The sequence below is a fragment of the Oncorhynchus nerka genome, linkage group LG15 (genome assembly GCF_034236695.1).
Source record: "Oncorhynchus nerka isolate Pitt River linkage group LG15, Oner_Uvic_2.0, whole genome shotgun sequence".
Classification (NCBI taxonomy): Eukaryota; Metazoa; Chordata; class Actinopteri; order Salmoniformes; family Salmonidae; genus Oncorhynchus; species Oncorhynchus nerka.
The window spans coordinates 39,443,505-39,466,297 of record NC_088410.1 but is presented as its reverse complement, the minus strand read 5'-3'; the positions used below and the strand labels follow the sequence as shown (position 1 = coordinate 39,466,297).

General features: G+C 43.1%; 1 protein-coding gene across 3 annotated transcripts in view; it reads right to left on the bottom strand.

Annotated features, from left to right (window-relative positions):
* LOC115142634 (striatin-like) overlaps nt 1-22,793 on the bottom strand; it is a 74,141-nt gene that overhangs the window by 14,717 nt on the left and 36,631 nt on the right. For 2 of the 3 annotated variants that reach the window (XM_029682232.2, XM_029682234.2), the window contains exons 2-7: nt 22,231-22,334; nt 16,462-16,550; nt 12,818-12,899; nt 4,292-4,462; nt 3,841-3,976; nt 1,312-1,471 (exon numbers count right to left, since the gene is read on the bottom strand). In XM_029682232.2, the coding sequence (XP_029538092.1) occupies nt 1,312-1,471; nt 3,841-3,976; nt 4,292-4,462; nt 12,818-12,899; nt 16,462-16,550; nt 22,231-22,334 (742 nt within the window). The remainder of the gene's footprint in view (nt 1-1,311; nt 1,472-3,840; nt 3,977-4,291; nt 4,463-12,817; nt 12,900-16,461; nt 16,551-22,230; nt 22,335-22,793) is intronic. The other variant, XM_029682233.2, reaches the window with a different exon arrangement.

Genomic DNA, 22,793 nt, shown 5'->3' with positions numbered 1-22,793 from the left:
TACATTTGCACACACTGTAATAGATCTTTCTAATTGTATTTTCTGTTGTGTTATTGACTGTACGTTTGTTTCTGTGTAACTCGGTGTTGTTGTTTGTCGCACTGCTTTGCTTTTTGGCCAGGTCGCAGTTGTAAATGAGAACTTGTTCTCAACTGGTTAAATAAAGGTGAAAAATATATATATATATATCTGTAGTGGCAGTGTGTGGGATCAAGCGGAGGAGATGAACACTTGAGAGCACAGAGCTGCTGATGACAACTCTGTTTCATAACTGATCAGCGAAGCGCCTCGCTGCCGCTTGACCTTTTAATTACCATCCATCCATCTAGCTGTCCTTTGCTGTGTGTTCAGCTTATGGCTTCAATTATGGTTAACAGAGGAAATGCAAACGACTCAGTTTCGCATGCAAGCTGACCTAATTATCCCAATAACACAAGAATAGTCTTTCAAAAAAAGATTTTGTCACCATTATTTACATGAACTACTATTGAATTATAGTATTTATAAAAATAACTGGATTGTCAACATCTAGTCAGTGGGTCAATGCATCACAGACAATTGGTCATTTGTTGTGGCTGTGTTCTAATGTCTACACTAGCATATTACTTAGTAATTACTATGACCATAGTATGCATATTGGAAGATCGCCTATGCCTTCAACTGGATCCCTCTGGCTTCCTCTGTCACACAACCAGCGACGCCACATCATCTGTTCCTCTTTGGCTGTGCAACTCAACTGACTGCTGCCTGACCTGTGACAAGCGGACTCACTGATTGCGTGGGAATGCCCTTGGTCATTGAGTGGAGATAAACACAAGGCATTGCTAGGTGATGGGAGTGAAGGAGCTCCCTGTTAGCTAAAGGGGATAATGGAGCCACAGTAGCCAGGTGGCCAGCTGTGTCTTTGTGTGAAGACTAGGACAGAGAATACAGGGTTCTGTGTGAGTGGGCGATTGAGAGATGGGTAGGTCCCCTCAGTGGGGACTGTTCTGTGGAGCTAGAGCAGGAAACCGAGTTACACTCAATGTTTTCTTGACCCAACTGTCCCTGCTATGGCCCACTCGTCCTCCCTTTGGTCTACTGTCCTCTTTCCATGGCCCTCCTGTCCCTTTTGTGCTCTCGTGTCCTGAGAATAAATGCCAGTCCCCACTTACTTGCACACTATAGTCCTACTATGGCCAACATTTCCCCTTCACTGTTGACTAGGCCTACTAATAGACCCACTGCCCCCAATAAGTTACTTTGGCCCACATGTAAACGTTACCATTCTAGTTTGAGTGTTCATCAAACAACCAACCAAGCCCCCCTCACCCCAGTCTCCTCTGTCTTCGGCACTCCGGACATCGGGCGAGCCGTCCATCTCATCTGGGCTGGCCAGGAAGTCAAAGCCCTTCAGGGCCTCCTCCGTGTCCTGGTCGTCACTCATGTCCGAGGATGAGGAGGGGGACGAAGACGTCTTCTTCCTCACCATCTGTGGAAGACAGAGAGGGTTGAAGAGACGGAGAGGGGGTCTGAGTGACTGAATGAGTTGAGTGAAAGTGTAGGTCTGAATGAGTAGGGTGTCCAATCAAAAACGGGTCAATGCATTGCATAAAGTAGGCTGGATTCTGAGCAAGAATTAAGGCTACAGGCTACCTAACAAGCTCACTTTCCCATTGAACTTGTCATCATATTTCTTCAATCCGCAGGACAAAAAACAATATATACAGTTGAAGTCGGAAGTTTACATACACCTTAGCCAAATACATTTAAACACTGTTTCACAATTAATGACATTAAATCCTAGTAAAAATTCCCTGACTTTATTTTAAGAATGTGAAATGTCAGAATAATAGTAGAGATAATGATTTATTTCAGCTTTTATTTCTTTCATCACATTCCCAGTGAGTCAGAAGTTTACATACACTCAATTAGTATTTGTTAGCATTGCCTTTAAATTGTTTAACTTGGGTCAAATGTTTTGGGTATCCTTCCACAAACTTCCCACAATAAATTCGGTGAATTATGGCCCATTCCTCCTGACAGAGCTGGTGTAACTGAGTCAGGTTTGTATGCCTCCTTGCTCGCACACGCTTTTTCAGATCTGCCCACAAATTTTCTATGGGATTGAGGTCAGGGCTTTGTGATGGCCACTCCAATACCTTTACTTTTTTGTCCTTTTGTTGCCATTTTGCCACAACTTTGGAAGTATGCTTGTCCATTTGGAAGACCCATTTGCGACCAAGCTTTAACTTCCTGACTCATGTCTTGAGATGTTGCTTCAATATATCCACATAATTTTCCATCCTCATGATGCCATCCATTTTGTGAAGTGCACCAGTCCCACCTGCAGCAAAGCACCCCCACAACATGATGCTACCACACCCGTGCTTCACGGTTGGGATGGTGTTCTTCAGCTTGCAAGCATCCCCTTTTTCCTCCAAACATAATGATGGTCATTATGACCAAACAGTTCTATTTTTGTTTCATCAGACCAGAGGACATTTCTACAAAATGTCCCCATGTGCAGTTGCAAACCGTAGTCTGGCTTTTTTATGGCTGTTTTGGAGCAGTGGCTTCTTCCTTGCTGGGCAGCCTTTCGGGTTATGGCGATATAAGACTTGTTTTACTGTGGATATAGATACTTTTGTACCCGTTTCCTCCAGCATCTTCACAAGGTCCTTTGCTGTTGTTCTGGGATTGATTTGCACTTTTCGCACCAAAGTATGTTCATCTCTAGGAGACAGAACGTGTCTCCTTCCTGAGCGGTGTGACGGCTGCGTGGTCCCATGGTGTTTATACTTGCATACTATTGTTTGTGCAGATGAACATGGTACCTTCAGGCGTTTGGAAATTGCTCCCAAGGATAAACCAGACTTGTGGAGGTCTTAGCTGATTTCTTTTGATGTCAAGCAAAGATGCACTGAGTTTGAAGGTAGGCCTTGAAATACATCCACAGGTACCTCCAGTTGACTCAAATTATGTAAATTAGCCTATCAGAAGCATCTAAAGCCATGAAAAATTACTTGTGTCATGCACAAAGTAGATGTTCTAACTGACTTACCACAATTATAGTTTGTTAACAAGAAATGTGTTGTGTGGTTGAAAATCTAGTGTTAATGACTCCAAACTAAGTGTATTTAAACTTCCGACTTCAACTGTAGGTAAGATGTATATCGATTTTGAGACATGACATGTAGTATTTTCATATTGTAATATACGCTTTCGTATTCATTTAAAATTCCTGTTCCTGTTTAAAGATTTCTCACAAAAACTAGCTTCTCTGAAATGTCAATGGAGCTTATACCAAGCCTTTTCTTTTAAAAGCCTTTTACATTTAATTCAGCTCGTGTCATGCTAACTTCGCCTTTTGTAACCCACAGAAAGAACTTAGGAGATGACGACCACAAAATGTAAAATCCTCAAAAGTTAAGAGAAACCACTATGTCAACACTGATTGGTGCTTATTATCGGATGTATTCGGATACGAACTCTAACTTTTTGAATAGAATGTTAATATGTTAGAGGAAGACCCACTGAATGATTCAGAACATGAATCATATTTGTCTTGGTAAAATGTATTTTGCAACATAAGTGAAATTGTAATACTTAATTTCATCACCACTCTAGAATGGAGTACAAGGAATGAGCCAACATGGCTTGTGACTGCTACTGGTTCTCATTGACTGTTATTGCTGCCTGTCGCTAATTCAATAGGGTTCCAGCTGCTACTCTATTGTTGTAGCCATTGCTAATGATATCGCTAATGGCTAATTAGAATTGCCCCACGAAGAAGCCCAAGTCACATCATGAATGTGTGTGTGTGTGTGTGTATAAGAGTGTTTGTGTGTCCTTGCTTACAGTGGCCAAGTTCATAATGGTCTTGTCCCTCCCTTCGCTGTCTTCATCGTCCTCCTCGTCGCTAAACTCGGCGGCGGCGCTTTCTATGAACTTGAAGGCCTCAAGGACTGTGGCCGAGTCAGACATGTCAGGTTTACTGATGGAGAGAACAGAGAGAAAGTGAGACAGATGTTAGTGAGAACACAAAAACAATGCAGGACTTCTACACTTGCAGTTTCTTACTGGATTTCCTTGAAGAATGCTAGTTATCCATTAGTGATAGCATTAGCAATGGCTACGTCAATTGCATTAGCTACAACAATAGAATTAGCTACATCAGTAATAACTACAACAACAGCATTAGCAATAGATATAACAATAGCATTAGCATTAGTGATAGCAATACATTTAGGCCAACTACAACAACAGCATTTAGCAATAACAACAGCAATAGTCATTAGCAGTTGCTCACCTGATCATGCCGCTGTCCTTCAGCAAAGATGGCTCAGTGCCGTTCACCATGGGTTCCGGTTTCCTGTCCGACGGCCTCTCTCCGGAGTCTCCAGCCAGGCCCAGCAGTGCTCTGACCCTCTGGGACTTCACATCCAAGATGGTGTCCGTGTAGCCCACCTCCTGAAGGTACCTGGAGGAGTGGAGAAAGTAAGGCCCGACTGAATGTTACGGGAGAGATTGGCTAATAATTTGGAGATTTTGTGCGTAGAGCGATAACTGTCTTTAAGCACTGATCTAGGACCAGCTCTAAACCCTAAGTGCAACTTCCATCTACTCTAGTTTTCACATAACATTGCAGAAGCGACATGACTATATTATATATTAGTCATATTTTTACAACTGCTTATGATATATGGTGTGTCACGCTAATCACTGTGAATTAGGTTTCAAAACAGACGATGAGAGTCAAGATTAAAGGGATAAAATTACAATCGAAAGTGTTTCTAAAACTACATTTAAGTAGAGTTATTTGGAGTTAACTGTATTTAAAGTGGAGTTCCTGGTGTGTTAGTCAGACGGAATAGAGCAGGACATTGACCATTTCAGGAGCAAGATGTACTGGATTAGACAACAAAGACAAAATCCTGGTGAACAAAAAGTTCTGTTAAAGGCAAACAAGCTATAACTAATCAATATGGCCTACTTTATTGGATACCATTTCTGAAGAAAACAAACATGTTCCTTTATATAGCATAGTGTCCAAAGAAAGCAATTGACTGAAAAACTATTCCCCCCCGAGCAGGAAAAAAAAATCAGTTTTCAGTCACTGCACAACAAGGGAATGAAACAGTATTGGATAATGGAACCAATTAAAACCACACATGAATAGAATCTTAAGCCAACTTACAAACAACAACTTAATAAGATCAAATGCAAAATGTCATTAAAGCTCTCCAAAACCACAACATACCTCACTTGGTAGGTAAAACCAAAATCAAGATGACACCCTTTTATCCTGATTCCTTCAAGACGCGCTTAAGTTTTGATGCTGATGCTCCAAGGTCGGAGGTTTTGATAAAACAGTGTCTTGTGCAAGCTTTAACAGAACGAGGGAAGGGGGGGGAGAGGAGAAAAAAAGTTCCTCTCCGTCTCTTGCTGTACCAGCCTCTTCAGTTGCAGGAGCCCTGAATGCCCCGACACAATCCTCCATTCATGGGCTAACACCATCTCTGTCCCGGACACTGTGCTTCGTTACACAGACACACACCAGAGACAATACACACACAACACACACACTTCCTCTCAATGAGACGCTGCATTCACATTCCTTCATCCAAGCACGTCATCCAAGGATAATACAATTTAGTGCCCAGATTTATTGCTTGATCTATTTTGGCAATAAGCACATATTCTTGCTAACATAAGGCCTTAAATGCTGTAGGTATTGGAGCTATGTACAAAACGGCTCATAACATGCACAGAGGAACGCAAATGAGCCAATACCTCGTATTTAATATTAAAACAAGTTTAAGTTCAATTGTTGAGAAAACGTCAAATATTTTAGTGACAGAAGTCAAGAATACGTGTAACAATAAATGCTGGACTCTGATCAAGTGCCTGAACTTTAGTCTATTTCATTATTTTAACTGTCTTTAGACTAGCTGCACTCCATGATTCTCTGCTCTGCCCTCTTCCCATCGCTCTTCTCTATTTCCCCCCCTATTCTTTCTCTCTTCTCTCTGTCAGGTAAGGTTCAGTGAGTTCATGGTTCTGATGGGGGGAGTGAGGGACCCTGTCCCTTGAGTGGTTCAGTGCCTGCCTGTAGCTGTCGCTCATGTCACTGTTTGCAACACACACAAGCAGACAGATACAACATACACACAAAGATATATACACACACTCATCCTCTCTCTTATCTCATTTGAGGGCTTGGTTGCCACTCCTCTGTCCTCCACTCGTTACCTGTATTAATGGCACCTGTTTGAACTTGTTATCAGTATAAAAGACAACCTCAAACAGTCACACTCCAAACTCCACTATGGCCAAGACCAAAGAGCTCTCAAAGGACACCAGAAACTAAATTGTAGACCTGCACCAGGCTGGGAAGACTGAACCTGCAATAGGTAAGTAGCTTGGTTTGACGAAATCAACTGTGGGAGCAATTATTAGGAAATGGAAGACATATAAGACCACTGATAATCTCCCTTGATCTGGGGCTCCACGTAAGATCTCACCTCGTGGGGCCAAAATGATCACAAGAACGTTGAGCAAAAATCCCAGAACCACACGGGGGGACCTAGTGAATGACCTGCAGAGAGCTGGGACCAAAGTAACAAAGCCTACCATCAGTAACACACTACGCCGCCAGGGACTCAAATCCTGCAGTGCCAGACGTGTCCCCCTGCTTAAGCCAGTACATGTCCAGGCCCGTCTGAAGTTTGCTAGAGAGCATTTGGATGATCCAGAAGAAGATTGGGAGAATGTCATATGGTCAGATGAAACCAATATATCACTTTTTTGGGGCCATGTATCATGAGATTTTGAGTGAAAACCTCCTTCCATCAGCAAGGGCATTGAAGATGAAACGTGGCTGGGTCTTTCAGCATGACATTGATCCCAAACACACTGCCCGGGAAACGAAGGAGTGGCTTCATAAGAAGCATTTCAAGGTCCTGGAGTGGCCTAGCCAGTCTCCAGATCTCAACCCCATAGAAAATCTTTTGGAGGGAGTTGAAAGTCCGTGTTGCCCAGCAACAGCCCAAAAACATCACTGCTCTAAAGGAGATCTGCATGGAGGAATGGGCCAAAATACCAGCAACAGTGTGTGAAAACCTTGTGAAGACTTACAGAAAACGTTTGACCTCTGTCATTGCCAACAAAGGGTATATAACAAAGTATTGAGATAAACCTTTGTTATTGACCAAATACTTATTTTCCACCATAATTTGCAAATAAATTCATAAAAAATCCTACAATGTGATTTTCTGGATTTTTTTTCTCATTTTGTCTGTCATAGTTGAAGTGCACCTATGATGAAAATTACAGGCCTCTCATCTTTTTAAGTGGGAGAACTTGCACAATTGGTGGCTGACTAAATACTTTTTTGCCCCACTGTACACACACACACACACACAGTCGTGGCCAAAAGTTTTGAGAATGACACAAATAATAATTTTCAAAGTCTGCTGCCTCAGTTTGTGTGATGGCAATTATACTCCAGAATGTTATGAAGAGTGATCAGATGAATTGCAATTAATTGCAAAGTCCCTCTTTGCCATGCAAATTATCTGAATCCCCAAAAACATTTCCACTGCATTTCAGCCCTGCCACAAAAGGACCAGCTCACATCATGTCAGTGATTCTCTCATTAACACAGGTGTGAGTGTTGACGAGGACAAGGCTGGAGATCACTCTGTCATGCTGATTGAGTTCGAATAACAGACTGGAAGCTACAAAAGGAGGGTGGTGCTTGGAATCATTGTTCTTCCTCTGTCAATCATGGTTACCTGCAAGGAAACACGTGATGTCATCATTGCTTTGCACAAAAAGGGCTTCACATGCAAGGATATTGCTGCCAGTAAGATTGCACCTAAATCAAAAGTTTTAACGGATCATCAAGAACTTCAAGGAGAGCGGTTCAATTGTTGTGATAAAGGCTTCAGGGCACCCAATAAAGTCCAGCAAGCGCCAGGACTGTCTCCTAAAGTTGATTCAGCTGCGGGATTGGAGCACCACCAGTACAGAGCTTGCTCGGGAATTGGCAGCAGGCAGGTGTAAGTGCATCTGCACGCACAGTGAGGCAAAGACTTTTGGAGGATGGCCTGGTGTCAAGAAGGGTAGCAAAGAAGCCACTTCTCTCCTGGAAAAACATCAGGGACAGACTGATATTCTGCAAAAGGTACAGGGATTGGACTGCTGAGGACTGGTGTAAAGTAATTTTCTCTGAGGAATCCCCTTTCCGATTGTTTGTGGCATCCGGAAAAAAGTTTGTCCGGAGAAGACAAGGTGAGCGCTATCATAAGTCCTGTGTCATGCCAACAGTAAAGCATCCTGAGACCATTCATGTGTGGGGTTGCTTCTCAGCCAGCTTCTCACTCACAATTTTGCCTAAGAACACAGCCATGAATAAATAATGGTACCACCACATCCTCCGAGAGCAACTTCTCCCAACCATCCAGGAACAGTTTGGTGACGAACAATGCCTTTTCCAGCATGATGGAGCACCTTGCCATAAGGCAAAAGTGATAACTAAGTGGCTCGGGGAACAAAACATCGATATTTTGGGTCCATGGCCAGGAAACTCCCCAGACTTTGAGAACTTGTGGTTAAGCCTCAAGAGGAGGGTGGACAAACAAAATCCCACAAATTCTGACAAACTCCAAGCATTGATCATGCAAGAATGGGCTGCCAACAGTCAGGATGTGGTCCAGAAGTTAATTGACAGCATGCCAGGGCAGATTGCAGAGGTCTTGAAAAAGAAGGGTCAATACTGCAAATATTGACTCTTTGCATCAACTTCATGTAATTGTCAATAAAAAAGCATTTGACACTTATGAAATGCTTGTAATTATACTTCAGTGTTCCATAGTAACATCTGACAAAAATATCTAGCAGCAAACTTTGTGGAAATTAATATTTGTGTCATTCTCAAAACTTCTGGCCACGACTGTACATGGTTTGTTCTGCAGCCCATGTCAGTGAGACCGGAGTAATATCGACAAGAAGAACCCTGTTACATAGCGTGGGCTGGCGAGATGAGATTAGGGTTGGGGGCTGCGTGGACTATCTGCTGTGCTGTATGTGAGTGTCTGTGTGTAACAGTGCTCCGACATGTGAAATCAATGACCACTCTGTGGAACCGAGATGTGGCCACGCCATGTGTACTGCTGCTGTTGGTGTGCTCTACGAGTTGTGTGAATCATGAAAAGGCATAGCAGAGAGAGCGAGAGAGAGGATTGTGTGTGTGTAGTCACTGTGTTAGGAGTTGCAGTGCTAACCCTAGTCTGTACTTCCATAGATTGTACTGTGTGTGGATGGCTGGGATAATACAAGTGGATGATTCTGCAATGGATGAGCAAAGACACACACACTTCTCTCATTGCTCCATCACAGTATTGTCTGTTTATTCCTTTTTCTCTATATGTCTCACTCCTATGCATGCACGCACACACACACACGCACACACCCGCACTGTGACAGAAACATTACATATTTACCTGGTTTGTTTGATATTAATAGTTAGCAATTAATACTTAACAAATAGGACATTTCTGTTCTGTTTAATTCTGTGTTTCTGTAAAGAGATGGTTTCCACTAGTTTCCTGCAGCTCATCTGGGCGTATGGTCACTGGAGATGGCTGGAGCTGACAAATAAGTCAAAGACTGCATTACATAGACAAGAATGTGTTTTACTAGAGATATCTTAGGAGTAGAACAATCCCTCATTGTCTCAAAATCATCCTTGCATCTGGGAAACTAAGCCAGAGTGGGGATTAGACAACAACCCATGTGCAGATAACAACAGGATGAACCCAGAGTGGCATATGATGCCCCAATCTGCATGAGGGGGTTTGAACCAAACATGACTGAGCATTGTTAGTGTCAGTTATATATAGAACTCTGCATTTGTGTAAAGGTTAGGTTACTCGGTCCAGCCTCCCTATTGCAATAATTAATCAATATTAAATAAAGATGATTGTTTGAAGAAATGACCAAATTACTCAGTACTGAATTTCCACGACAACGCCCACGCACACTTGTGCATGCACAAACTCGCACGCAAGCAAGCCTAGACACAAGCACGCACACAGACAAGCCCACGCACACGCACACAGGCCCGCGCACACACAAGCATGCACACTCTCTCTGTATCCCCCTTTCGCTCATTCTACATCCTGACACCCAGAGGGCACCAAAGCACAAACCTTTAACAGCTTTCACACCCCTTTCCATTCACATGATAGGAGTAACACACAGTATGTGAGTGTGTGTGTGTGTGTGTGTCAGTCAGTCTTTGTGTATGTATGTGTCTCAGACTGTGGGTGTGAGCATGTGTCTAAGTGTGTGCGCGTATTTTACTGTGTGTGTGTTACTCTATAGGTCTCTGTGTGTGCGTGCGTGCATGCGTGTCTAATGATCCACACGTCCCACCAGTCTCAGTGGGATTACTCCCTTATTCTATTCATACAGAGGCTCTTAATCTCCATTCAGAAGATTTTTCTCCCTTTGATGGCTTTTTGTCTTAAGACAGACACTTGCAGCCGATGGTGGTGCCCTATGACTACAGCCACACACACACAGATGGTCAATAGAAACACAAGCACACACAGACAGTCCGGTGGCATACAGTAAACCACTCCCAGAGGCCTTCCCTACTGAGTCAGTGGTTGTTGTGACAGCCCAGATGCAGGATACACACATCTCCCAGCTAGAAATGACATGCTGGAGAGTTTCACAAAGCTGCACAGACATAAAAACACACTGCTAAAAAGATTATAAATGATTGCATTTAAAAAGGCCCAATGCAACCATTTCTATATCAATATCAAATTGTTTCTGGGTAACAATTATACTGAACAAAAACAAATGCACCATGCAACAACGTGACAACCATTTGCCTCATGCAGTGTGACATCTCCTTCGCATAGAGTTGATCAGGCTGTTGATTGTGGCCTGTGGAATGTTGTCCCACTCCTCTTCAATGGCTGTGCGACGTTGCTGGATATTGGCTGGAACACGCTGTCAAACACGTCGATCCAGAGCATCCCAAACATGCTCAACGGGTGACATGTCTGGTGAATATGCAGACCAGGGAAGAACTGGGACATTTTCAGCTTCTAGAAATTGTGTACAGATCCTTGCAACATGGGGCCGTTGTGCATTATCATGCTGAAACATAAGTTGATGGCGGCGGATGAATGGCACGACAATAGGACTCAGGATCTCGTCACGGTATTTCTGCATTCAAATTGCCAATGATAAAATGCAATTGTGTTGGTTGTCTGTAGCTTATGCCTGCCCATACATAACCCCACCATGGGGCACTCTGTTCACAACATTGACATCAGCAAACCGCTCACCCACACGATGCCATACACGTGGTCTGCAGTTGTGAGGCTGGTTGGATGTACTGCCATATTCTTTAAAACAACGGATAGAAATTAACATTCAATCATCTGGCAACAGCTCTGGTGGACAGTCCTGCAGTCAGCATGACAATTGCATACTCCCTCAAAACTTGAGACATCTGAGGCATTGTGATGTGACAAAACTACAAATTTTAAAGTTTTATTGTCCCCAGCTCAAGGTGCACCTGTATAATGATCATGCTGTTTAATCAGCTTCTTTATATGCCACACCGGTGTGGTGTGGGGGCTGTGCTTTGGCAAAGTGGGTGGGGTTATATCCTTCCTGTTTGGCCCTGTCCAGGGGTATCATCGGATGGGGCCACGGTGTCTCCTGACCCCTCCTGCCTCCAGTATTTATGCTGCAGTAGTTTGTGTGTCTGGGGGCTAGGGTCAGTTTGTTATATCTGGAGTACTTCTCCTGTCTTATCCGGTCCTGTGTGAATTTAAGTATGCTCTCTCTAATTCTCTCTTTCTTTCTCTCTCTCTCTCTCTCGGAGGACCTGAGCCGTAGGACCATGCCTCAGGACTACCTGGCACGATGACTCCTTGCTGTCCCCAGTCCACCTGGCCGTGCTGCTGCTCCAGTTTCAACTGTTCTGCCTGCGGCTATGGAATCCTGACCTGTTCACCGGACGTGCTACCTGTCCCAGACCTATTATTTGACCATGCTAGTCATTTATGAACATTTGAACATCTTGGCCATGTTCTGTTATAATCTCCACCCGGCACAGCCAGAAGAGGACTGGCCACCCCTCATAGCCTTGTTCCTCTCTAGGTTTCTTCCTAGGTTTTGGCCTTTCTAGGGAGTTTTTCCTAGCCACCGTGCTTCAACACCCGCATTGCTTGCTGTTTGGGGTTTTAGGCTGGGTTTCTGTACAGCACTTTTGAGATATCAGCTGATGTACGAAGGGCTATATAAATACATTTGATTTGATTATCTCGGCAAAGGAGAAATGGTCACAAACAGGGATGTAAATACATTTGTACGCCTTTTCTGTGTATGGAAAATGTAGAGGGATCTTTTATTTCAGCTCATGAAACATGGGACCAAAACCTTACAAGTTGGGTTTATATTTTTGTTCAGTGTAAGTACCTAATGTAGTGGATTTCCATTAAATTTGACAAAAATAGCTATTCGGCAAAAAACTATTTCTCCAGCAAGAACTTTGCTAGGACTGTCTGGGAGTGGTCTGAGTGGGGAGGGGAAAACTGAAAACGGGCTTTTATTGGCAGAGAGGTTTGGAATGCTCTTTATTATTGGTCTATTAGCCAATATTCCACATGGTGATGTCACCGTGGTTAAGCCGAAACCCCCGACCATGTAAACCTGCTGATCAGAAGGCCACCAGGTCTCAAAGTTAAAAGTGTACAGCCATAGGGCACAATTAAGACAAAAAAGGTCCGCGTGTTGCACTCACTGTCTGAGTAGCTGCCGTCCCTGTTTCCAACCCAGCTGACTACTGTTGGGGGGGCTCGGGACCTCGTTTTCATTCCCTTCATCTGATGGAGAGAGAGGGGAAACAAGAATGAGACACACAGACAGAGACAGACAGACACAGAGAGAGATGCACCATGTTATTAAGGCTCCACTCACAGTCTTGAAGCATGGACTGACATACAGTATTTGTGCTGCATTCAATTTCATTCCAAAATTCCAATTGAAACATAGTCTAACCTGGATTGCACCATGTGTCCTGACCTATCAGAATGCATAAAATACATCGGAACAAAACATGTCAGTATTATGACATTTGACAAGCACAAATGTGACTCGTTTCAGGAAACTAGGAATATGTCGCACGTCACTACTTCACAGGAGAGCCATTTGAACATAAACATGAATTTTTTTATGAAAATGTGGGATTTTTTTTCATGCAATTTAATAACAAACTTGTATTCCATCCGTAAATACAAATAGAGGGCCCTATGTTTTCCGCGATGTGGAAAACGGATGGAATCGCGGAATTTGGTAATAAAAATGGAATCAACTGTAAATATGGAATATTGCAGAATTTTCCATAATTTGGCTGAAATTGCTTAAAACAAATCCAAAGTAGGCCTAATTATTGTAGTAACCTATATGATTTCATAATTGTAAAATTACAGACGATTAGGCCTAGGGAAATAATTCCGGGGGGGGGGGGGGGTCGTGCGTGAGACCCTTACCTCACAACTTGGCTGTCATTTTGAGAAACATGTCAATGTCGTCAAAAAAACGAAAATGTGATGCTAACCCCTAAATTCAAAGCTGAGCAATACCCAAAGGACTATTATGAGTCAAGCTGTTTTGCAAATTCTGTGAACATACTATTGACTGTTCCTAGGCCGTCATTGAAAATAAGAATTTGTTCTTAACTGACTTGCCTAGTTAAATAAAGGTAAAATAAAATAAAAATTGGACCTGTAAAAATACGTATGATCACCACTTAAGGTCCAAAGCCCATGTGAAGAACAGGGAAAAGCTCCGTGTTAGCCAGAGCATGACTCTTCAATGACTCTTCTTTACTAGTGCAAGCGCATCAGTAGATTCAAGACGAGAATTTATTCAGGACTTTGTGGCCGAGTCCAACATCCCCTTAGAAAAGCGAAGAAAGCTACGGCCATTTCTTGTGAAGAATTGCAAATAAGGGAGGAGCGTTGCCTGAAAATGCGAGCAGCCTGTCAAATTCACCTGTCCCTGCCGTTCTACAGAAGATCCGTGGGAAGAAGTTTGCGGTGGTTGTTGACGAGACAACAGATGCAAGGGATTGCAGCATTCATCATTGGTGAATTAATTTAACAGCCTATTAATATACTGTTGCAATAGCCTACATTTACATTCTGCAATATGAATTGTCCGCATGCAAATTGTGATATTCCAAATGATGAGCTACCGTGGTGAAATATAACGATGCATAATGTCAATAGCTGTCTGCCTCTCCATCTAGCTAACTATCGCTGTATCTAGATTGTGCAGGCCTTCACTGTTAAGCTAACCTTCATCTCTGAGGGCTGCTCCAAACTGATGACAGCTCTGTCAATCCTGGAAGGAACCCACCGTCCCACAGCAGTGTCTGCATACAATTGGAGGATTGGAGGATCTTGCCGAGTGAATGGAACGGCAAAAACATGTGGGTATGGTGCCAAAACAGACGAGCTACTGAGAAAGATGGGGATTGGAGAGAGGAGGGAGGTGCTTGACCAACTCCATGATGCATCCACTTGGCCTTCACAAAGTTCTCAAAGCACTGGAACACACATCCAGCCAGAGAGGTCTACAGGCTGGCTAGGGTGTTTGATCCGAGGTAGGCTCCAGCAATGGAAAAGAAGATTGAAGCCTACACAACTGAAACCCATGGCAAGCCCATCAACAGAGCTCAGTGAATAATGGATTGCCCATCAGCACTGTGTGTCCAGTGAGCCCTCACCTGCTTTGGAGCTTGCTGATTACTGGAGGGGCCTGAGTGAGAGATTCCCAAGAGTTGCAGAAGTGGCTGTGCCCTACATTACTTCCCAGTCAGCTCAGTCGACTGTGAGAGGAGTTTCAGCAAATGCAACACTCTACTCACAAACAAGCGCGAGGCACTCACCGAGCTCAACACAAAGAGGCTGACAATCATGTACTTCAATGGAGAGGTCCGTGATAGATTGAAAACATACAATGGACAGACATAGGAGCTCATAAGGTAGTTCCATAGGTTTTGCCTATTGCTGCATTATTGCATGAATATATACTGTTTTACTATTTATAATGAAACAATTATGTGAAGCACAATTTATTTTTACATAAGTATAACTCTAGGTTTTGCCTATTGCTTGTTGCCTAGATTCTGGCATTACTTTTATTCATTTATAATGAAACACTTAGTAGAACTCTGTATTGAAGCGCTTGCCTTGATAAAAAACCAGTGCAATGTTGTGTTGCATCATTACAAATTTACTGTTATATCTTATTAAATTGTTAACGTTTTATTAATTTCAAATTATTATTATTATTATTATTATTTCTGATGATGAAATTAGTGTAAATCGTAAAACACAGAATTCAGAAACATTCAAACGGAAAAAAAATGAATTTGGGAAAAAATAAAAAACTGATTTCATAGGGCCCTAAACATAAAATTGTTAAAATTACGAGCCTAGTTGGTTTGGCCACGGAAAATGACAGTAACCTTCCCGCTAGCCATGATTGGCTGAGATTATGCATGTGCTGGACATGCCGGGAGATGAGTTTGGATTGGTCTGCCATGTAGCATGGTTCTGTCTATTACATGAACTGCTCAGTATATGTTGATAATCATTTCTACTGCGCCATTTTTGAAAGATATAACGTTAGCCATTGAGAACTACAAAAGTTTTGCTACTTTTCTCAACAACATTGATGCCCTGAATTTAACAGGCGCTATCGACAGATCAGTTGGAAAAAGTGATGGGCTACTTTCTGCACATGCCACGGTCAGTGTGAACCAGAGTGACTCGACAACGCTGGCCAAACAAAATGTAGCTACAAACAAAACACAGTTAAATGGTTCCAGTTTGTCGTGAAGAGTTCATCCATGTATACAGGTAAGAGTCTAGCTACATTTTCAGATATTATGTTTCTAATTTTGTCAGAAAGTCATTTTCATTGCAAGTTAAAGAGTACTGTTTGCTAGCTAGCGAACGTTAGCTTGCTGGCTAACGTTACGTACATGATTAGTGTAGTAATATTACTCGAATCAGAAATCCATTTGCATTGCTAGTTATACCCTAATGTTAGCTAGCTAACATTGAACCTAGCTGGTTAGCTCTTTAGCTACCTGCAGATTCATACTACAGCTATGACAATGTTTGTATTGGTAGTAGTAGGAGTTGAGATTATTCCGGTTCATTGTTTAGCTAGCTACCTACACGTCGAAACAAAAAGACTCCACGTCGCCAGCTGATTACATGACCCATCAAGTCAGCCAGGTGTGTCTGGGGGCGATTACAGCCATCTATTGTATTTCATGAATATGTGTACTTGTCAAGACAACAGTGGCCCATCCACTTAGCTAGATGTGGCTGTGGAGTGGTTATAGCATTTCCTTCACATAATCCATACATTTAGATTTACCAGAATCATCGTAGCTGGGAGGTTTCATGTCTCCTTGGTTCAACTCTGTTCCATATTTGAGCTTGTGGTATTTTGACCTGAGGGTGAAAGAAAAAGAGAAAAATAGAGGGATAAAGAGAGAGAGGAGAAAGAGATGAATAAAAAGCTTTAATGACAAGGCAGCCACAGTGATTTAACAGCTCATTAATGATCTAACAGAAGATAACCATCTCACTGTTGATTGTATCTGTATCTGTAAATTAACTGGCTTCACACATACATTTGAAGAAGTGTCTTGTAAATGGCATATATTATATTAAGAACAGGTGGGAGGGATGCTACGCAAGGGCTGGGGTAAGAAATGCATTTGTTAATTCACTGGGTTGATATTAAATCTAAACTTAATGGTGGATATTAAACCATTTGAGTTTTTTTCACAAAACACAAAACTGATCCCAGATCAGCACTCCTACTATGATGGGCTTCATGAATTCAGGCCCTGGATGGGTGCCCTCTTGTGAAGGAAGATGCACTTAAATGTAAACTTAAACTTGCTTAGCTAGACTGCGACTTGACGTCACTCAAACATCTAAATCACTACAAACAAAGGCCATGAGGAGAGAGGATTAGGTGAGTGGAGTGCTTGTAATTCTATAAGAGGATAGATAAGACACCGAGGGGATGATGGATCACTTCACCACCATCATCATCCTCATCAATATCATCATCGTAATTTAACTCATTTGTTTTTCAAATCGTTTACATAGGGATTTATAATTAAATAATTGACACATTGAATGTAAAACAGTCAAGTGCCTCACACCCTAGCTTATGCTCATTTCCAGTGATTCTTATCATCATCACTAATTGTCAGCCCCAAAAACTAAAAGGTCAGTAAAAGTACTACCAGGAGAGGTCATTCAAAACAAGATGCTGATCTTGGGTCACATTTGCACTTCCCCCACTAATGGTTAAGGTAAGGATTGGGGGAGGGGAAGATTAGCCTAGATCTTTACCTAGGAGAAACTTCACCCCGGAGAGCACCAGATGTCATCCAAAACAAGAGCACTCCCCAAAAAGTTGTCAAATACTGTATAGAAATCCCCGATCACACTAGTAGACGATGTCATGGCGAAGTTGGATAGCTAAGCTCAGACGCAGAAACACGTCACCGGGTCTAACAGTCATCTCGCGCCGAACTGCGCAAGTGCACGCCGTCAAATCAAACGCACTCCTTCCATAGAAAGTCGTTTTTGACCAAAATAAAAACGTGTCAGTTTGTCACTTTCACAACGTTAGTATAATAACATGTTCAAATAGTTAAGACATTGGCTTAAATCTAGGTTGTGCCTTTAGATTTAAAAAAAAATATATATATATATATGTCACTTCTCTCATTGACTTCCCAAACCCCGACCTGGTCTATACCTAGTCTGGTTCGCAAGCCTTCCCCGGAGGTCTCGCGATGTTGCATTTCATTTTTTTTATTTTTATGTTGTGTGACCACAGATTATCCATTATATCGACCAGATACTTAAAAGTGGCTGCTCTAACAATGAAAATAAATGTATTGAAAAAAAATGGAAGGCAGTTAGCCGGTGTTCCAGTCTCTTGAGCTAATCCACTCCCTGTACCCCATGTCATGTGCCAAAGAGTGCAATTCCAACCACAAAACGTCTTATACAACAACTTGCCCAGCTAACGGCTAAATGTTTGTTTTTGACTATTTGAGGCTCCACGTGTTGTCATGGAAACATGTGGAGTGAACAACAACCAATGAGCTACTCCGTCGTAAATCCAGCGCATATTAAACATAGAGATCGCCGAAAGGGCAGTCTCTTTAGCAATGACAAGGAGTGGCATGAAGTGGAATGTTAGCTAAAGAGAATGGTACTCAGACTAAAAGGCAGTCAGGAAGAGGCAAGATCAGGTGGGACCATTCTAGCCAATGACAGGGCAGATACGCGCGTGAACAACAAGCACAACTCCGATCAAGTTTTTTTCTCTCACAGTTATCGACTTATCAGTACACTCATAACAACCTAACAAAAAATATATTCTATGCCTTTGTCCATAGATGCCACATATCAAGTTTCCTACAGATCGGTCATTCGGTGCCAGAAGAGCAGCGTTAAGTGTTTTTCACAAAATCGGGCTAGTGCTGTCTGAGATATCGCATGTGACTAACGGATGGACACACATCCACAGTCCCCTCCCCGATTTCATTGTGGGGGACAACTAAAAATAAACCCTTCTTGCAAACCATGGGGGTGACCTTGCCTGCATCCCAAATGGCACCCTAATCCCTAGTGTACTACTTTTGACCAGGGCCCTTAGGATTCTGGTCAAACGTTATGCACAATGTAAGGAATAGGGTGCCATTTGGGACGCAGTCCTTGACTTTGCCACAGTCCAGGAGTTATAGCCCAGTCCCAGATCTGTTTGTGCAGTCTTGCCAACTCCCATGATTTGACATGACAGTGACCATAGGAGTTGGCAAGACAACACAAACAGATCTTGGACCAGGCTACAGGAGTGGATCTTAGTAGTCTAATGTAGTTTCCTCGACTCATCTCCTCTCCTTCATCTGCACTGATTTCTACACGGGTGAATGTAATATGGTGGATGCTTCTCTCAAACTAGTCATTATTTTTTAAACTCTAGTTCTTTCATTTTAGTGTCGAATGCAGATGAAGGAAATGACACAACTGAAGGAGTATTTCGGCATAAATCAATAAATGCCAACACTACGCACAGTAGGTGCAAACTGATAAAGATACAAAAAGCAATGTTAGCTTTCCTACGCACAGTAGGTGCAAACTGATACAGATGCACAATGAAATGTTAGCATTCCAATATCAACGGACAGACCGTTTGATTTGAAATAGACTGAAGGTTGGATGCTCAAGGTTTCTCCTACATGGAAAGGCAAAAACAGAAACATATAATACCAGTCGGAACGCAGAACGATGCAGAATGACTCATGCTCAATTGAGTGGGAGCGAGCGAGAGAAAAAGAGGGAGAGAGAGTGGGAGTGAGGGAGAGATAGAGAGAGAGTGGAAGCGAGGGAGAGAAAAGGAAAGTGTGCAAAAGGGAAGAGATGGAGAACAGAAAAGCGAGGAAAAGAGGGCAGAGAAAGTGAAACAGACGGGAGACGGGCAAGGTCAGAGAGGGGAAAGGATGGACAAGAAGAGAGAGAGCGAGTGATAAGGACAGAAAGAGAAACAGAATGAGAACAAGAGGGAAAGAGGGAATGAGACCGTGAACGTGAGCAAGAAAAGGGTAGCTGAGTGACGTGGAGTTGCCGGGAACATTTTGTTCCGAGGCTATAATCACATGGCGGCGAGTGGCGGAGGTTCTCAGAAAGACCATGTCATTCAGGTTATCTTCATTCCTTCATCCACCCTACCAGACTCTGTAGGTTTAAGACTCAGAGTGAGGCTCTAGCTAGCCTGGACTCCAAACTGGCATATTCTGTTTCACCAGTGATTCCTTCCTAGCCTGGAATTCAAAATGAAACAGAGCATGAGACTTTGGATTCCAGGCTAGGTTTTAGCCATCCAAACCACATGACCAGTCAGAGTCTCCCATGTAGTCAGTCTAGTCTAATCCGCAGGTCGCCTAGTAGTGTGTAGCAGAGAAAGATCCTATTAAATTATTCTAAATGTGCTACATGCAATTATATGGTGGAATAGGGGTGTGACGACATGCTGCATTACCCATGATAAGGTGTGAGCAGCACATGACAGTGGGAATGTTGTTATAGGGGACAGGGCGCCGCCTCGGTGCTGCGTTTTCCCACAATGTATGTGTGCGTATTTAACATGGGACATAATCCTGTGTAGGGGACAAGGGGTCACGATATGGCACCACAGGGCGTGAGTGTGTGTTTAAGTGTGTGTGTGTGTACATGTGTAAGTGTGCATGAGCAGCAGGTTATCCTGTTTGTATGGTACAGTGCCTTCATAAAGTATTCATACCCTTTGACTTATTCCATAATTTGTTGAGTTAGTTACAGCCTGAATTCAAAATGGATTAAATATAATTTCTCACCCCCATCAATAGCCCAAAATGATAAATGAAAAGATGCTTTTAGAAATGTATTGAAAATAAAATAAAGAAATATCTCATTTAAATAAGTATTCACACCAGAGTCAATCATTTGTAGAAACACCTTTGGCAGCAACTTTGAGTAGTCTTGAGTCTGTATGTGCAAAGCTGATCTGGATTTGAGGATTTTCTCCTATTCTTCCTCGCAGATTTTGTAAAGATCTGTTAGATTAGATGGGGAGCAGTGGTGAACAGCAATCTTCAAGTCTTTCCACAGTTTTTCAAATGGGATTAAAGTCAGGGCAATGACTGAAACACTCAAGGACTTTCACATTCTTGGTTCTGAAGACATTCCAGCGTTGCTTTGGCTGTATGTTTGGGGTCATTGTCGGGTTGGAAAGTAAATCTTCACCCCAGTCTAAGGTCATTTGCACTCTGAAGCAGGTTCTCAATGATTTCCCTGTATTTGGCTCCATTCATTGTTCCCAGTCTCAATTTAATCAATTTTAACACAACAACATGTTGAAAAAGTCAAGGGGTTTGAATACGTTCTGAAGGCACAGTATGTGATGGGATAAAATAGTAATGTCTCAATGCTAATATTTCCACAGTGTGTGCGCGCTACTGGGCAGTGTCTCTATTCTGGTCCTGAGAAACCACCGTGTTGGATTTCCCTCCAGTAAGACATCAATTTACAGTATAGCAGCCTTTTGTTGTGGAGAAAAATATTGAGTGAGAGATGAGTCCCCCTTGAGATTATTTTGTTGTTGTTGTATTTTACCCCCTTTTCGTGGTATCCAATTGTTAATAGTTACGATCTTGTCTCATCGCTACAACTCCCGTACGGGCTCGGGAGAGACAAAGGTCGAAAGCCATGCGTCCTCTGAAACACAACCATGCCGCACTGCTTCTTAACACAGCGCGCATCCAATCCGGAAGCCAGCCGCACCAACGTGTCGGAGGAAACACCGTGCACCTGGCGACCTGGTTAGCGCCCGGCACGCCACAGGAGTCGCTGGTGCGCGATAAGACAAGGATATCCCTACCGGCCAAACCCTCCCTAACCCGGATGACGCTAGGCCAATTGTGCGTCGCCCCACGGACCTCCCGGTCGCGGCCGGCTGCGACAGAGCCTGGGTGCGAAACCAGAGTCTCTGGTGGCACAGTGCCCTAGACCACTGCGCCACCCGGGAGGCCACCCCTTGAGATTTTAGGTCTATAAAAATGTATTGGATCATAGCTAGCGTACCGCTGCTACATGCTTAGAAAATTACAACGCACCTACAACGCACTTTTGTTTGGCATGCAGTTTGTGACGTATAGCTATGTTGACATATTCAGGACAGCATGTAGCAGGGATGGGTGACTCCAGTTTTGGAGGCATTCTGAGTGTCTGCTGGTTTTCATCTGATTTCGACCTGGGAAACTGGCACTCCCTTCACACTAATGAGCTGAATTGAGCCAAGTTGACCTGTACTGCGCTGGCCTGGTTACGTATCCACCGCAGTTCTGGAACAGTGCTGCACAGGACAATGTCTAAGGGAAATACTCAAGCCAGCATAGTACGGTTCAGCATGATAGTGTGAAAAGGATACAAGTGTGGGCAAAAGACAAAAATCAACCAGCAGACACTGACTCAGCCCCCCTAGAACAAAAGCCCCGCGAGTTGCCCATCCCTAGCGTAAAGAATGAAGGTGTGGTGTAGTTTAGTGTAATGTGGTCCTCACCTCTCCTGTTTGAGGGCGTACTCCAGCATCTTGATCCTCCTGACCAGGTCCTTCTTCAGGTTCTCCTGGCCCTTTCTCTCGCCCTGCAGGAAGGCTATCTGGGCCTGGAGGAAAGAAGAGCGAAAAGGTCAATTTCCTGAAGAAAAATGTGTGTGTTTGCATCTTTTTATGGCAGTGTTTGTAGTAGTGATTGCAATGGTAATGTTAGTAGTACAGTAGTAGAGGATTAGTACAGTAGCAGTAGAGTAGTTGTAATACAGTAGTACCAGTAGTAGTGCAGTAGCAGTAGCAGCAGTAGTAGCAGCAGTGACTGTAGGTGTTTAACTCAAGGTGAACATTAGACCAGGAGAGACAAAAGAAGGTACGTAAAGCCATCAGTACAAACAAAGTGGACACACATCAAACAAGTCCATAGGAGCAGGGTGAAACAAATACCAGCAAAAGAAGAGACATACCTGCACATTATTTAGCTAGGTGCTCATTTAGTTGTGCTGATTGTGGCTTTAAAGCTGACAACGTCCACAATCTCAACAGTCTGACACAAATGGCACCCTATTCCTTAT